The 16620-nt window shown below is 39.6% G+C and overlaps 1 protein-coding gene across 7 annotated transcripts in view; it reads left to right on the top strand.

Moving 5' to 3' along the window:
- Positions 1–16620, top strand: part of mybpc1 (myosin binding protein C1) — a 34087-nt gene that overhangs the window by 15858 nt on the left and 1609 nt on the right. For 6 of the 7 annotated variants that reach the window (XM_067581656.1, XM_067581660.1, XM_067581659.1 and 3 more), the window contains 24 exons: positions 18–166; positions 274–391; positions 494–542; positions 1271–1327; positions 3621–3787; positions 3938–4070; positions 6161–6169; positions 6453–6577; positions 6680–6785; positions 7254–7420; positions 7536–7701; positions 7781–7887; positions 7990–8126; positions 8726–8885; positions 8979–9083; positions 9177–9365; positions 9957–10091; positions 10938–11105; positions 11222–11310; positions 11397–11592; positions 11724–11863; positions 11978–12137; positions 12669–12805; positions 13423–13609. In XM_067581656.1, the coding sequence (XP_067437757.1) occupies positions 18–166; positions 274–391; positions 494–542; positions 1271–1327; positions 3621–3787; positions 3938–4070; positions 6161–6169; positions 6453–6577; positions 6680–6785; positions 7254–7420; positions 7536–7701; positions 7781–7887; positions 7990–8126; positions 8726–8885; positions 8979–9083; positions 9177–9365; positions 9957–10091; positions 10938–11105; positions 11222–11310; positions 11397–11592; positions 11724–11863; positions 11978–12137; positions 12669–12805; positions 13423–13609 (3156 nt within the window). The remainder of the gene's footprint in view (positions 1–17; positions 167–273; positions 392–493; positions 543–1270; positions 1328–3620; positions 3788–3937; positions 4071–6160; positions 6170–6452; positions 6578–6679; positions 6786–7253; positions 7421–7535; positions 7702–7780; positions 7888–7989; positions 8127–8725; positions 8886–8978; positions 9084–9176; positions 9366–9956; positions 10092–10937; positions 11106–11221; positions 11311–11396; positions 11593–11723; positions 11864–11977; positions 12138–12668; positions 12806–13422; positions 13610–16620) is intronic. The other variant, XM_067581657.1, reaches the window with a different exon arrangement.

Genomic DNA, 16620 nt, shown 5'->3' with positions numbered 1-16620 from the left:
TTTCTGCATATCCAAAGGTGGAGACATCACCTTTGTTGCCAAAGTGGAGGCCAAAGATCTTCTCCGCAAACCCACTGTCAAGTGGTTTAAAGGAAAATGGATGGATCTGGCCAGCAAGACAGGGAAGCACTTACAGCTGAAAGAGACCTTTGACCGTGTAACCAAGGTACACCAAAGCAACTACCCACCGCCCACTGCCACCAATGTGAGCACCACCGTACATGCTAATGGTGCTGCTATACCAATTCTTGCTGTGTGTATCACCTTTGGCAGATCCACACATTTGAGATGCACATCATTAAGGCCAAAGAGAATTATGCTGGAAATTACAGGTGCGAGGTCAACTACAAGGACAAGTTTGACAGCTGCTCCTTTGACTTGGAAGTTAAAGGTTTGTCGAAGCGCATGCTGTTCATTTTTGTATGTCCATTAGAAGGATCACAAAATGCAGACAAGCATAAAAATATAATTTTGTGTCATTACTGTCTTACAGCTGAACAGAGCTCACAGACTCTTGATATTCGATCAGCTTTCAAAAGAAGGTAATGAAAGTAGAGTGATGCAACTACAAGACATGTTGATATTGTGAAGGAGTCAACAGCAACCATAATAAATTGCAAAAATATTTCCTTTTTTTCTTTTCACATGAACAAACCAAAGTATTTATTTCAGGGAACAGGATCTCTGGAAAATTATTAATACTCATAAATGCTCCTGAAATGTGAAGAAAAGAAGAAGCACCGTTACATGAGATACAATTATGAACATTTCACCTTTAAGTAATATTATTGTATTACATGTAAGTGTGACTAGATGGTTGTAATAATGTCATTAACCTTTCTCAAAGGTAATTACAAATCAACCAGCCGTCTCGATGTGTTTACGTAGTTAAAGGCCAACTCTTGCATTTTAAGTCTCCCTCCAAACAATGTGCCTGGAAAGCAATACAAAGCATCCCAGTTTGATTGCATTATCACAATGTTACTGCTCAGTAATGTTGCTTCAACATTGCAGCAACACTGTGGCAATATTACCTGGGACAGGTCTTGATGTGTCTTACACAAACCACCTTATTTCAAGCCTTTATCTGAAAAAGACCCCAAAAAAAGGGGGGTTTTGTGTAAGCACCAATCGTGTGTTAGCTCAGATCTAATACATCGATTGAAGTCAGAGCATTTGCTTTGTGTTGCTCTTTTAGCATTGTTTTCTAGTGCCTGTAACTGTTTCATCTCTAATTAAATCTTTATTAATCTCTCCTTGTTAACAACAGCAGTGAAGGACAAGAAGATGCAGGGGAGCTTGACTTTAGTGGTCTCCTTAAACGTAGGTGAGAATCACATCCCGACCCTGAGTGGATTCTGTCCCTTTTCAGTATTTTTAAGCCCTTTTTTTTTTGGATGTGCTTCTTTTCTCTTTCTTTTAAATCTGTCATAAATTTGTATTAGGCTGCTGTATGAGTGGCTACAGATGATATATTATGCTATACCAAAACTACTGTGGTGGCTCAAAATAAACACCATGATGGCAGTGACACAGTTCACCGGCGAAATTATACATTTATTTTGGGCTTGTCTCTTCTTCTCCCCTACATATTCAGAGATCAAAGGTTAGTAGAGAGAAAACCATAGGTATTAAAACGATTAGACCTTACTGCGGGTGAGTACTGTAATCCTGTAGAGTCCCCAGCATGACATGTAGCTCTAGGAATTGGACAAGCAAGAGTGTTGGCCTACTGTAGTACGGTAACACTTCATTTGAAGGCAGCATTCCTAACTGCTCTGTCAGCAATCTGTAATGATGGAAATGGGCCTTGCATCATAAACACTCTGGGTGACTGCTCTTCATCAAGTCATGAAGTCAAAGTCCACCTATATGAGGCAAAGAGCACCATTTTGGATCATTAATGATGTGCTAGTGGGCCATGGAGAAATGATGCTGTAAAATAGTGTTATCGCTACATTGTCATTTTATTTCAATTTAGAAATTGCCTGAAAATAAACTGCGCCTGAAAATAAACAGATGAGAAACTCAAGCAAAGAATGGAATAATATTTTCTGCTATTCACCTCCAACCTTTCGGACATTTGGGAAAATGTCAAAGAAAGAAAGGGCTGATTGAATGTTCTTTATTCAAACTAATGTATACACTCATGGCCAGGGAGAAGTGTTTATTAACTTGGATCTCACAAATTTAACCATCTCCGATACATATGTCTATCGTCTAACAATGTCGGAGCATCTCTGAAGTGATCACTCAAAGAAACACCAAACAAAGGGATGGGCCAGTTCATGAGAGCAAAATGAAAGATGTGCTCATTAAGAAAAATCTTTTTTGCAGGTTTTCCCTAAATCCTTGCTGCATGCTGCATATAAACATTACCACACAAAAAAAGCATTAGTGTGTTGAATGACACAGCTTTTAGTCCCACAAAAACGAAAATATATTGATCTGTTTCTGCTCCTGTGTACTACTTTAATCCTATAACATTCTTGTTGCATCTCCCGCACTTACTCTCAATTCTTGTACAGTAACAGTGTCCAGACTAAAAGAACCAAACCCAAACTTCCTCATTAATTGAATTCCCCTTTAATATTTCCTCATTCATCTCCAGATGCACGCTACTAACCTTAAAGAGCCGTTTTACCCATATTCTTATGGATTCCATGGCAACCATGCATGTTCAAGAAATAAAACAGTAAAGTAAATTATTCGTACTCATTGTACTCAAAATTTCTCACATTTATAGTAATTTTCAAAACAATAGCTCAAACCTTTACCTTCACTTTTAATTAACAAAGCATTTGAGCCTTGTTAATTAATTGGTTTTTGTGTTGTTTGTAGTTCTTCTTCTTGTCAGTTTTTTGACATACTTCATGTACCAAGCATGTATGTCAATGCATCAAGTGAGAGGTATAAATTGTGAAAAATATTGTTAATTTGTAAATCAATGCAAACAATATAATTTGTCATCAAAACTTAGAAAACCACTAGAAAACCACAAGCTATCTGTTTTTGGATATTGGATAGATAAATCTATTTTGTACTATGGCAGACTAGATGTGGAGGAATTATCTGTATAACTATAACGATCCCATTTTATGACATTTCCTTGATCAGTCTTTCTTATTCTTGTTCAATGGATCTGTCTTGAACATTTCAGTTAAATCCTGATAAACACATAAAACATGCAGGTACAATTAACCCATCTCAACGTCTGAGCAAATTAGAGAACATCTCTGTGTTTTGTGTTAATAGTTCTGCCTCCAAATCACACTTAACATTTGACTCCAGGGCCGATGTCAACAGAGATGTAGACAGCTCACTATGCCCATCCCTTTGTGTGACATGTCCTGAGGAATACTCTGTGAGGCAATAGATTACGCAAACCAAAAAAGCCAGAGCAGGAAAGAAAACTTTAATCCAAGTAAAATAAACTGTCATTGTACAGTATATGTTTGACTTTCTGAGACCCAAAGGGAGATCTCCTACTCATGCCATTGCCTCTAGGCTCCCTATCCTATCCTTTCCTTGAGGTTAATGAGTAGTTCCTCAGGACACGTTGCGAACACTAGCCTATGACTTCTACCCTCACACCCTCCCCTCGTATCTGGCACCACTAGGGAGCCTAAACAGCAGGAAGAGACCCCAGAGGTGGATGTGTGGGAGATCCTGAAGAATGCCCGACCTGACGAATACGAGACGATTGCCTTTAAATATGGCATCACAGATCTGAGGGGCCTGCTGAGGAGGATGAAGAAGATTCCTAAGGAGATAAAGAAGAGCGAAGGTAAGTCGCTGTTTTCCAAATGTTAGATGTGCACCTTTGGTATAGGTGCATTGTAACAATACTCAATAGGTGATGTCAATCTTTATGTCTGGCCACAAGGGAAACTTGATCAGTGACCTCTGACGTAACCTTTTTCTTGTCTTTTCAAAGCTTTTGCAAAGAAGCTGGAACCTGCATATCAGGTTGATAAGGGTGGAAAGATCCGCTTGGTGGTGGATCTGGCCGACCCCACAGTTGAACTGAAGTGGTACAAGAACGGACAGGAAATCAGGCCCAGTCCCAAGTATGTAATGACATTTTTCTTTGGTGTATCTTCTACGACTGTCCCCCCTTCAACTCTGCACAAATGAAAATGCATTTTATAAAAGAAAATGTACTTCATTTGTTTGCTTTACCAGTCGTCTGGTATTACATGTTTTCATTTTGTCACTTCTCTAAAGCACAATGGTTCACATAGTTTAAAGCACACACAGATAAATTTGGTTTTTGTAGTCTTTTCACTAATTTACTTTAAGCTCAAAAGCACATCATATACCACATCAACCTAGAATAGAAATATACTAAAACATAATATTGGCTTTACAAGAAACACTGTTCTCTATATCATGTACAACCAGCCCTTACCATTGTACTGTGAACCATTGCAAGCTGATGTCCAGTGAACAAATAACGTACTCCCGACTTGAATGTGGCTCATATTATTTTCCACAGATCACACACACATATTAGGAATATTATGAATTTGTAGGGGTATATATGTAAATGGCCCCAGAGCTACATTTGGGTGTAAATGATGAATGAATTGTTGTGTTTAATTGCCATGAACTACTGTACATGTCCTTCTTTGTACAAGAAAAAGGTGGTACCTCCTTCACAGGTCTTTAACCAAGTCTGGCTTTGAATTAGACAAATAGCATCAAAAAGATCTTTAGCAAGAGAGAGAGTGCAACCTCCCCATAAAACAAAACAATTATTATATAGGCTTCATGATTATGTTTAACAGCACTAAAATGTCTAACATGACGGTAAAAAATGTCCCATTTAATGGCACTAAAATGCCTGACGTGATGGTAAAAATTGTCCGGTTAGTGGTCTACAAGAGGTCCGGCAATAAATTCCAGAAACCCATTCGGTACCGATAGAACAAACTATTATTGGCACGGAAAAACAGTCTGGACCAGCAGCCTGTGGACCACTGGCACAGAATCCTGTTCCGTATCAGTAGTCGGTAAATTATTGCACCAGTTCCGTAGCCGGTGCTTTTTTCTTAATGCTAAAACTGTAAAGCTGTCATAATTCATATTTTTATATCAACAATGGATGAAGTGGCTCATATAAAATATGTTGCTCTAAGTGACAAACCCAACTCGCATTTTAGTGTCTTTCAGCTTTTTTGGTTCACTCTCACCGTCATTTCCAGAAGCAGGAAGTTGTTTTTGGCAAAAAAAACCAAACTCTGATAAACCCACTGTAAACTACCTGCTCAGCACCAAACAGCAGAGAGACAAAGTTAGCGACTAGCTGGTGAACATAGTGAGAGATTTAGCTAATAAGGAGACAGCTATTTCTCCCAGCAGTTGGTGGAGAGCAAAAAAAAAAAAAGAAACATGACTCCAAATAAATGCTTACGTTGCTCTGTATCAGCTGGGTGTGTAAATAAGCACCTGTTAGCTTATAAGTTTGCCTATTAACTAGAAAGATTATGTCACTGTTTGAGGCTCGTTTCCACTCCTGTAAGTGGCCAAGAAATGAATTAAGGCAATTTTAACTGAACGACTCAAGGTAAATAAAACATTTCCCTCATCTTATATGTCTAAAAATTGATAAAACTTTTTATATCTCGTGATAGGGTACCTTATTGGTCTTTGCTTATAAGGCTAATAATAGCAGCTCTCTGCAATAGCATCGTCAGCATTCTGCACTGTATACACTATAGTAATACCAGATTGAGAGTCAATGATTCAGCAATAAAACAGGTTTGTTTATACAATCCTAAAATAGACATTAGCATGATTCCAGACTTGCAGTGTTGTAAACTAGATATGCTTGATCTTAAATTAGCTGAAGATCCTGTTCAAAGCCATGCAAAGTTAAAGCCATCTGGGAGGTTATTGCTGTTTTCTGGTTTGGTCTCCTGTGGCTTTTTTTCTCCAGGGCCCCCCGTTTCGAAGACACTGTCGCTCTCTTTTGATCGTCTGCTTTGTTGTAACACTATTGCCGGCCACATACTGTACCCCTTCAGGCATGACGTCTCTCTGTCTATGTCTGTTTGTCTGTTTGTTTATCTGTCTGTCATATCATGATGCTCCTTCCTGTCTGCCTTAATTACTTCCTGTGCTCCGGCCCCATTCTGGCTCAACTGCTGACCTTAAGTCAAAGGAAGTAAGTCCATCCGTCCAGTCGGTTTTCCCTTCTCCATGTCACTGTTGGTGTGAAACCATCACTTTGTCTAGTACAGTATGACCTCTGGGTTTGAACTTAATGTGTGTTGAGTTTGGCTTTTGAATGATGAATAATCCGTCTCTTTCTTTCATTTAACATCTTGGAATAATATTGTTTTCTATTAGAATACTATATTTGCTATTATTGATATAGTCTAAGTGATCATTCATAGCTGCAATTTCTTTTGCTAACCAGTGATGTAACTACTGGACTTCCTGTTTAGGTATATTTTTGAGCATAAGGGCACACAAAGGATTATGGTCATCAACAACTGTTCCATGAATGATGATGCAGCCTACTCTGTAGCTGCAGGAGACGAGAAGTGCAGCACGGAGTTGTTTGTCAAAGGTATCTCTATAAACTGTTAACTTTGATACAACTTCTAAGGACATAAGATGTCCATTCAGTCCCTCTTCAGCTTCTGTTACCTTCTTGTCTTCTTGTCTGCAGAGTTGCCAGTTAAGATAGTTAAAGGTATTGAGCCTGTGAAGACCACAGTGAATGAGAGGATTGAGCTGGAGTGCGAGGTGTCAGAGGAGGGTGCTCAAGTCAAATGGTAAGATTATAAAAAGATCCATTTATAGGTGCCATGAATATAAGTAGTATTAAGTATTACATATAATCTGTCAGCACATGAGGCTACACTGAAACAAATTTAGAGCCTCTATCAATCTTCACAGTTCATTTTATGTTGTGTGTCACCAAGTCATATTTGACAGATGATTTATGCTGCAATAAAAGAAGAAGCTACTGGTTTACCAACACAAAACAGATAGGATGCCCTGGGGATTGTGGGAAATGTAGTCCTAGTTTTAAGGAATACTGGCACTAACTATGACACCAAGCTTAAGTAAAAGCTACAAATTATCTTGACAGTAGTCTCATTTGTTCCCTATACCGTACTATGCTGATGCAACAATGATACATTTATGTTTGTGAACATGATGTTTAGCACTTTTAAGTTGTTTGCTGCTCATTTACCAAAGAGGAGTGTGAGTGTTTTAAATGCTTCTTAATCCTTTAGGATGAAGAACGGTGTTGAGGTTCCAACAGGAGTGCGTTCCCGATACCGAGTGAAGTGTGAGGGAACCAAACACTTCTTGGTGATTGATGACGCCTCACGGGAGGACACTGGGACATACTCCATCATGGCTACTGGTGGAACATCTGAGGCTCACGTACAGGTTGACTGTATGTAGCATCTCAGCCTTTTTCATGATTTTTGCATTAATCACATGCTTTTCAAAGTGATTAGTAATGATAATTTGCTCTATTCGATTCTACACCATTTTCAACTTTTAATTAGTGAAACCACTGAAGATCTACCAGGACCTTCAGGATATGACGGTGTTGCTGGGTCAACCCCTCAAGCTGCACTGTGAGATCTACCCAGGCAATGTCCCAGGCCGTTGGTACAGGAATGGACAGCTGATCCAGCCCAATGACCGCATCAATATCATACACAGAAATAAGTATGTCTTCTCTTGATTGAAACTCTTCAGTCAAAACCAATTCACACAACTGCTAACTAGCACCATTTTGGTTTTTCAGGGTTCACCGACTTGAAATTGAGGCCTGCTCCCTTCATGATTCAGGAGATTACACTTTTGTACCAGAGGGATATTCACAGACCCTGTGTGCCAAAGTTCATGTCATTGGTATGCAAACTATATTTCACTGGAATGGAGCTTTTTCTTAACATCATGCTGAGAAAACAACATAATTTAATATTTTTCATGATGTAATTTAATTTTCTGCAGATCCTCCAAGGCTGCACTTGGACAGCTTGAACTTCCCAGACAACACCGTGACAATTGTAGCAGGAAATAAACTTCGCTTGGAAATCCCCATCACTGGAGAACCAACACCCAGGGTGGTGTGGATGAAGGGGGAAAGGGTGAGCTTCTATTTTATTTCCTGCAATTTGTGTAAATGTCACTGATTGGTCAGCAAACCTCACACTACGACACACTAGCTCATCTAGAGATGGAATGAAACCACTTTGGTCTAGACTGAAAAATCTCAATAATAATTGGATGGATTGCCGCTGATTTTTTATACATTCATGGTTCCTAGATGATGTATCCTGACTTGGCTTTGGTGATCCCCTAACTTTTCTTTTGACACCACCTGTCCTAAACTTTAGTTTATGATAAAATATCTGAGAAACTAATGACATTCATATCATCCCCTGTACTTTGTTTTTAATGCTAATTAGAAAATCTTAGCATGCTAACATGGTAAACTATAATGATAGACATACCTACTAAACATCAGCATGTTAGCAGTGTCCCCAGGAAGCATGTTAGCATGCTGATGCAAGCATTTAGCGCAACACACCCTTGCACCTAAGTACAGCCTCACAGAGCTGCTAGCGTGGCTGTAAACTCTTAGTCTTTATCATTTGTTATTCACAAAGCATCTTATTTTTATTTTCTCTTGACATTACTCTTGAATATACCACATATGTAAAATTCTCTCTATTTTTTGGCTCAGGTCATTCTTGACTCAGGTAATCGTGTCCGAGCTGAAACGTATGGTGACCAGACCAGTCTGACGATTGACGTAACAGAGCGGGAGGACACAGGGAACTATAAGATTGTCCTGCAAAATGAGGCTGGTGAGGCCACAGCCAGCGTCAAAATAAAGGTTGTAGGTAAGAGATCCCAAAACTCTTCAATCAAAACACCACATGGGGAATTGCATATTTGTTTCTTTAATCCTTAACATGCCCTTGTTTTATCTGCAGACATCCCTGATCCTCCAGAAGCTCCCTTGGTCCCATCAGTGGGTGGTGATTGGTGCACTATGACATGGGATCCCCCAAAATATGATGGAGGTTCAGCAATATTAGGTAAACATCTCATCTTACCTTGAACAATGATCAGTGATCACAGATTATTTGTGTGCAATGATGATTAACAGGTTTTCTGAACATCCTCTGAAGGCTACTTTGTCGAGAGAAAAAAGAAACAGAGCTCTAGATGGATGAGACTCAACTTTGACCTGATAAAAGAAACATCATTCGAACCCAAGAAGATGATTGAAGGTGTGCCTTATGAAGTGCGGATCTTTGCAGTCAATGCCATTGGTGTATCCAAGCCCAGTGAACCATCCAAAGCTTTTACTCCCCTCGGTGAGTAGTCCAAATGGCTTCTTGAACATCCACTTAGTAGTCTAAGCACTGGCCTTTGAGCTGTTATTGTCAATAATCCGTCCAGGAAAGTATTACATATAAGGAAAGCTTAATCTAACAACCATTTCATAATAATGAACGAAATTTCAAAGAGTGAGGCTGCGATAGTGCAAGTATGTGATCTGCCCTTGGTTCCCCGGCGACGCAGCTGTTCCTCCTCATACCCCACTATCCCAAGCATTCTGACTGTGACCTCCACTGGACACGCAGGAGCTTTAGAGGATATTAAATATGTCTTTATAATGGTTGCCAAACCATCTGTGGATTAGAGGTTTAGGAGATCAGGTCTGTCAGAGGGTTCAATAGGAGTTAAATATGATTCAGAATACAAGAATAGACGGCAAGAGCAGGGACTAATGAGATCTGGCAGGAAGATTGGTAGCATACCAGCCAGAGAGAAAGGCGCCTTGCTCATGTGGTCATGGCTTGCCAAAATGGCTTTTGCTATCTCGTTAATATCCATTGTTGGAAGACAAATGAGGAATGGTAGCTATGACCTGTTTGATCGTTCAAACGTTCTTCTCCTCTTAGCTGTGACCAGTGAGCCCACCATGCTGGTTGTGGATGATGTGACCGACACCACGGTGACCGTGAAGTGGCGTCCTCCTGAAACCATCGGAGCTGCTGGTCTGGACGGATACTTAGTGGAGTACTGCATCGAAGGAAGTGAGAGAGCCTTAATTCTTATAAACGCCCCTACAGACTGTGTGAATTTGAGCAGATGAATGTTGACAGTTGTGAGAGAAACAAGGTGAAATCTTTTGGTCGTCAATCCAAAATGTATGGTGGTCCTGTATTACACTGTAAGACATGTCCGCCAACAGCCAATTAAGAGTTTTTGCAACAAAACATAGCCTGTATTGAAATTCTGTCAGATGACATTCAGAAATTTAAGACGGGGGTATGCTTGAAATGAACTGGTAGTTGGTACAAGGTGTTGTCTGATCACGTCTGAAGGCAAAAGTATTTTTAGCTGTTAGTTGCTTCACACTCAAAGCCAAGTTGAAAAGCATACCATCATAGAGAGAGTGTGAGACACAATAATATTTCAAAAAGGGATAACAGCACACACTAGAAGTACAGAAGTAAATTTGTAAAGAAGAAAAAAGACAGCTTGAAAGAGAAGTTCAAACTCTTATCTGCTTTCTTACCCCCACACACCTTGCCTATCACTGTGTGAAGTGGGCATGCGTCTGATTATCTGTAGCGTAAAGTTACAGAAACGCCAGATGCAAACCTCCTCCAATTCCGATGTCTGGTTTCAGATCCTGTTCCACCATCCGTCAAGCATTTTGGTTTGAGTATAGTGGCGCCTTACATGCCTGTTTGCCTCAAAATTTATATTGTTCACTGATATAAACTGCTACCAAGATTTTAGTAGACTCATCTCACCAGTTTATTGAGGCCTCAACTTGTTTGTAGAGTTTTTAGAGCGGAGGTTGACATGAAACAGAAATTTGAATGCATTTAACAAATTCATCTTTTCCAAACTGGACTGTTCTTTTCCTACAGGTGATGATTGGGTAGTATCTAACAAGGAGCTGACAGAGAAGACCAGGTACACAATCACGGGGCTGCCTCCAGGGGCTAAAATCTTAGTTCGTGTGAAGGCCATCAATGCTGCTGGAGCCAGCGCTCCAAGGACTCTTCAGCACTCCATCCTTGTCAAAGAGGTTATTGGTGAGCTCTGAAAACTGCTCTTGAAAACTTGAAAGTTGTGCATTTTACAGGAAACAAACATAAAGATGTGAGAATCATTCCTAAATCTCATATCCTGTGGTCTATCTCCTCTTCAGAACCACCTAAGATCCGCGTACCCCGACACTTGAAGCAGACATATACTCGCAGAGTTGGAGAAGCAGTCAACCTTGTGGTGCCATTTATGGTAAGGCAATCTCCCAGCTCAGTCGATGTTCGCTGCATCTATGAGCAGAATACTAAGCTCATGTCACCCTGTGATGATGTCTTTAGGGCAAACCCAGGCCGAAGGTCAACTGGCTGAAGGAGGGTAAGCCTATAGACCCTGCCCATGTCAGCATCCGCAACACAGACTGCGACAGCATCATCTTCATCCGTAAAGCAGAACGCAGCCACTCTGGGAATTACGTAATGTCAGTACAGGTTGAAAACCATGACGACACAGCCGTAATTGACATACAAATTGTAGGTAAGCGTTATACTACCATTATCGACACTACCACTTCTACATCATAACATTGTCTTAAAGGTATTTTTCTGGAATTTTGTCATTTTTCAAGACCAAACTGCCTGCTCATTAATCTTTTTACTAATTGTTAGACCTACCTGGGCCTCCCCAGTGTGTGACAATTGAAGATGTATGGGGAGGAAATGTGGCTCTGGCCTGGACCCCCCCAAAAGACAACGGCAATGCCCCAATAACAGGCTACACCATTCAAAAGGCAGACAAGAAGACAATGGTAGAAGACTGATTTTACAAAATACACTAAACTGAAATTGCACATAATAAACATGCTAAATAAACAGTACTTCAAAGCAGTATTTATATTTGCATGTTTTGATCTGCTGTATAGGAATGGTACACATGCATTGAGCACTACCATCGCAACTGCATCGCCATCACAGAGCTGGTGGTTGGGAACGAGTACTTCTTCAGGGTCTTCTCGGAGAACATGTGTGGTCTGAGCGAAGCCGCCACCCAAACCAAAAAGAGTGCCCTCATCGTCAAAGAAGGTACAACTGACTGTGATATTAGCAAGTGAACGTGTACGTAAGTGTGTGTGGAGGGGTGCGATTTGAGGAAGCAGTGTTCTTGTCTGTTACTGTGAATTGATGGATGTTTTTACCCTTCAGGAGCCAAAACCCAAAACTTGATAAAACTAATAAAAATCTGATGAGGGAAAACACTTCCATGGTCATAACTCTGGGACAAGTCACAGTGATGTTACATGGAAGTTTTTTATTTAATCATTTTTCCTCATATTCAATAATATGGAAAAGCTGTTGATTTATTTGCTTTTTTTCCACAGCTGTTATCTGAAAGGTACTGTCAGTGATATTTTCCACCCTTTTACATATAACAGGGGTCATGGGTATGACTGACAGGCCCTTAAACAGTGGTGTTACAGTCTCAGCTGATGATAAATAAAGAAACATTGTCTTCCCCTTATCACAAAGGGAATTCCCCATTCCCGTACCACACACATGATACCGCTCAGCGACAGTATCATGCACAACCCCGTTCCTTTACCCTTACCCCCACAGGCATGCAAGTGAAACAGCCCGAGTACAACGATCATGACTTCAAAGAGGCGCCGAAGTTCACGCAGCCATTGATCAACACTTTTGCCATTGCCGGCTACAATGCTACTCTCAACTGTAGTGTCCGTGCCAACCCAAGGGTAGGTGGTACAACTGCAGGTAATCATGCTGTATGTAGACTGCGCATTATACTCAGGTAAATATACAAGTTGATCATGTTGTATTATGGAACTGATTCTCCATCTTGTGCGTAAAAACAATTTAAAGACAGAACTGCATCAACCTTTAAAGGGAAACTCTGGTTTATTACAATGTGGATCCTATTTTTGTACTTCTTGCAATCATTCCTCATGGTAATATTAACAATGTACATGCCAAATTAGGCAGTGTTCAGACTGACAAAACAAAGCCCCCTCATGCATTTGAATGAGGCCAGTCCGTCGTCATAGTGGCAATTGATACCAGCAAAGAAATGCAGTGAAAAAAGCTGAACCAGGCTCAACTTTTGCCGCAACATCATCTGACAAGACATACGAACGTACATTCCAGGTGGATTACTTTGTGACGTGAACGCTGTATTTCTACTGTTTACCTCACAATAACTGATGGCCAAAAGTTGTAATAAACCAGAATTATATGGAGCAAACTCGAAATCCGATTCCAATATAAAATCTAAGGGGTCAAGTCAGGACACCTGAGCCAATCTGCCTGTTGAATTAACATCATCATGCTGCTGACATTTCTGTATCTGCCACAGCCCAAAGTGATCTGGATGAAGAATAAGATAGCCATCATCGATGACCCACGCTACCGCATGTTTAGCAGCCAAGGGGTCTGTACTCTTGAGATCAGGAAGCCCAGTCCTTATGATGGCGGCTTATACAGCTGCAAGGCCATCAACGACTTGGGAGAGGCCCAAGTGGAATGCAAGCTGGAGGTCAAAGGTCAGTATTGACCAGGACATGACAGCTGAGTACATGTATGTATCTGGGTCTGGTTTCCCAAAGTTTTTATTTCTTAATTTATTTCTTAATGAGGAAATTTTAAGTATCTCATCTTTGCTTCTTCACGGAAAAATTAGAAATCATCAATCCGTTAAGAGTGTAAAGGGGCAAAGGTGACTTTGGGAAACCAACTCCATTGGAGTACAGCAATGTTTGAACTGTCTCAAAGTATACCAAAGGGCTGACCATGTAGGTGGTGGACATGTAAGTATCTCAATTGGGTTGCAGCAGCTATTTGTAAATTCAGTACTAAGTTTGTGAGTAAAGGTAGCTAGTTTCAAAATAGTGAGTTACTAAATTGGGTTGCCACTTAAAAACTTAAGAAAGCTAGTGGAATTATTAGTTATATTAAAATAATGACGATAAAAAAATGTAAAACAGTTAGAAGGAAACATTAGTAACTCACTGTAGCATTTCGAGCTGTAAAATAACTTCCACAAGCAACAGTTTTAGGCGGTCCAACAATATATATTAAGCTATCGTATTAAGCTAACGTAACTGACGTCATTTGGTCATTCAGTCTAACGTTACTAGCGTAACGTTTTATCATTTGAGGTATGTTTTTTTGTTTTTGTGAAATGTAATTTAAAATCTCCTCATTTTACTTCATTATTAAACAGCATTTAAATCAAGTGTCAGGTCAAATGTGTTGACCATGTTGCCTATTTTACTCTTTCATTGATTCACTGGATGTGAATATTTAATATCAACTTATCTCAAGGTAAGAACTAGTTTGTGTGGTGCAACCTTTTTTAAATGAATGTTTAAATCTCCACTTAGTAAACACTTATTGTTGTTATAACTTTGCTAAGTTTGAATTTATGAACAGCTGGTGCAACTGGCTCCTGAACACCATTTTTAAAACAGACACAAATAATGACACAATAATAATCTTTTCATGTGTGTGCAGTTCACATAATATCTGGTCACACTTTTCCATCACCACAACATGTAGAGGTTTATCCCCCCCTCTGTGTTCTCACACAACTCTATCCAGTCCGGTCCATCCAGTCATCATGTTCATCTTCACAACACACCACCTCTACACACAGGCTTTCACCAGTCACACCTCACTAAGCATAACATATAGAGCTGTGATGCTTTTGTGTTGTGGGTGAATTATTTAATGTCTCCATCTCCAACTATTCTCCACAGATTCCAGCGTCTGCTTTATACCTCTCGGTTAACTCCTCATATAAAAAGAGTTCAGTAATAACTAAACGGTATTCCCTGGTGCACACATATAACTCCATGTAAACATTTTGTTAACCCCTATTCTCTTCTCTCTCCCCCAGTCCAAACTCAAGAATTGTGAATGTATGTTCTCATATAAGGTAAGCTTTCATATGGTTTTGGCATATGAAGCTTATATCATTCATTATGCATCTTCAAGCCAGCTTGTTACCTCGCTTTTCTCAGTTGGTAGGACTTTTACTTCCCCTCCGAAAGCAGGACCCAGAGAAAGAACTTGTGAAATCAGCCATTAATAAAACAGGATTTGCATGAGCGCCCCAGATCCCCTTAGCTGGCTGACTTTAACAATATTTTGAATATTTTAATCGGTTGCCATAGTTGGTGTGAAATTGTGTGAATTCCACGACTACCTCTCATGTATTTTGTGCCATGTAAAAGGTGAGTAAACTGTTGCAAACTTTCTAACCTTTGCTTAGAAATCAACTGCTGCAGCATCAGTGGAGACTGAGGCTGAGTTTTATGCCATGTAGACTTGACATCTGCGTATCCTTTTTTTTTCTCGGCTGCTGTTGAATGAAGTCATAAAGGATCGGAATAAAGCTACTAACACTGAAATTTTTACCATGATGTGTTTGACCCTGACTGATTAGTGTTGTATGCATAATAGAGGACAGCACATTTCGTTTTGTAGCCCTTTGCTTGTTGCAAATGAGTAGAAACTGTATTAATTAATATGAGTTTTTTGCAAAGCTCTTGGAAATGCATTGTATTTCAGTGGAATCAACCTTGTCTTTGCTCCTAGTTCTGCAAGCCTGAGCAGATGTAAGCTGTGTCCCAGTTCCATACTACGTACAAAAAAATACAGTAAAAAAGTAGGCTATATTCTAAAAATTAAAAAAAAAACACTTAATTCTGTGTGCCACACTGCATTTAACTGGAAATCTTAAACCAAATAGGCCTTTTTGACAGAATTCATTTTGACTTGTCATAGTAAGAAAAGCACAGGTGTTACTAATCCCATTAACGATGGCTCTGTTCCATTAAAGCGTCCCAGTAAGCCATGATAGTGTGACAGTGAACAAGCATGCACAATACCAGGACCCTGAAACTGAAGCAGCTACATGGAATTAAGCCATGATTAATCTAATTGTATTATTTACAGCTGTTCTTTTCCTTCTGTGACGTGTGAAAAAAGGCCAATTGTTGAAAATATATATATTAAATCTTAGACAAAATAATTAGCTTTCAATTTGTGAAATTTAATTGACTTTCTGAGGTTGCAGTTTAAATAACAAGCACTGGCACACGTATTGTATTATCAAGTATGCTGAAGTATCTCAAAAACTATTGGCTAGATTGCTATGAAATGTTGTACAAACATCCATGGTCTCTAGAGGTTGAAGTCTACTGACTTTAGTGATCCATTCCTTTGTAAGCCACCTGCAGATCAAATTTTTCTCTTCCAGTGAAATATCTCAACTTCTAGTAGATGGATTTGGACAAAATTTTGTACAGACATTCATGGTTCCCGGACGATAAATCCTATTGACTTTGGAGATCCCCTGTGTTTTTCAGAAAAAAAAATTAAATTCTCTGATCCCAGCTTCTCAAATATGAATATTTTCTTGTTTATTTAGTCTTCTATGATAGTAAATTAAATATCTTTGGGTTGTGGTTGCACTTTGGGAAACAGTGATTAACATTTTCACCGTTTTCATAGACCAAACGACTAATTGATTAATCGAGAAAATAGTCAA

This window comes from Thunnus thynnus, chromosome 23 (genome assembly GCF_963924715.1).
Source record: "Thunnus thynnus chromosome 23, fThuThy2.1, whole genome shotgun sequence".
Classification (NCBI taxonomy): Eukaryota; Metazoa; Chordata; class Actinopteri; order Scombriformes; family Scombridae; genus Thunnus; species Thunnus thynnus.
Note: the sequence above shows the minus strand (reverse complement) of the source record. Positions and strands in the feature narration are given on the sequence as shown.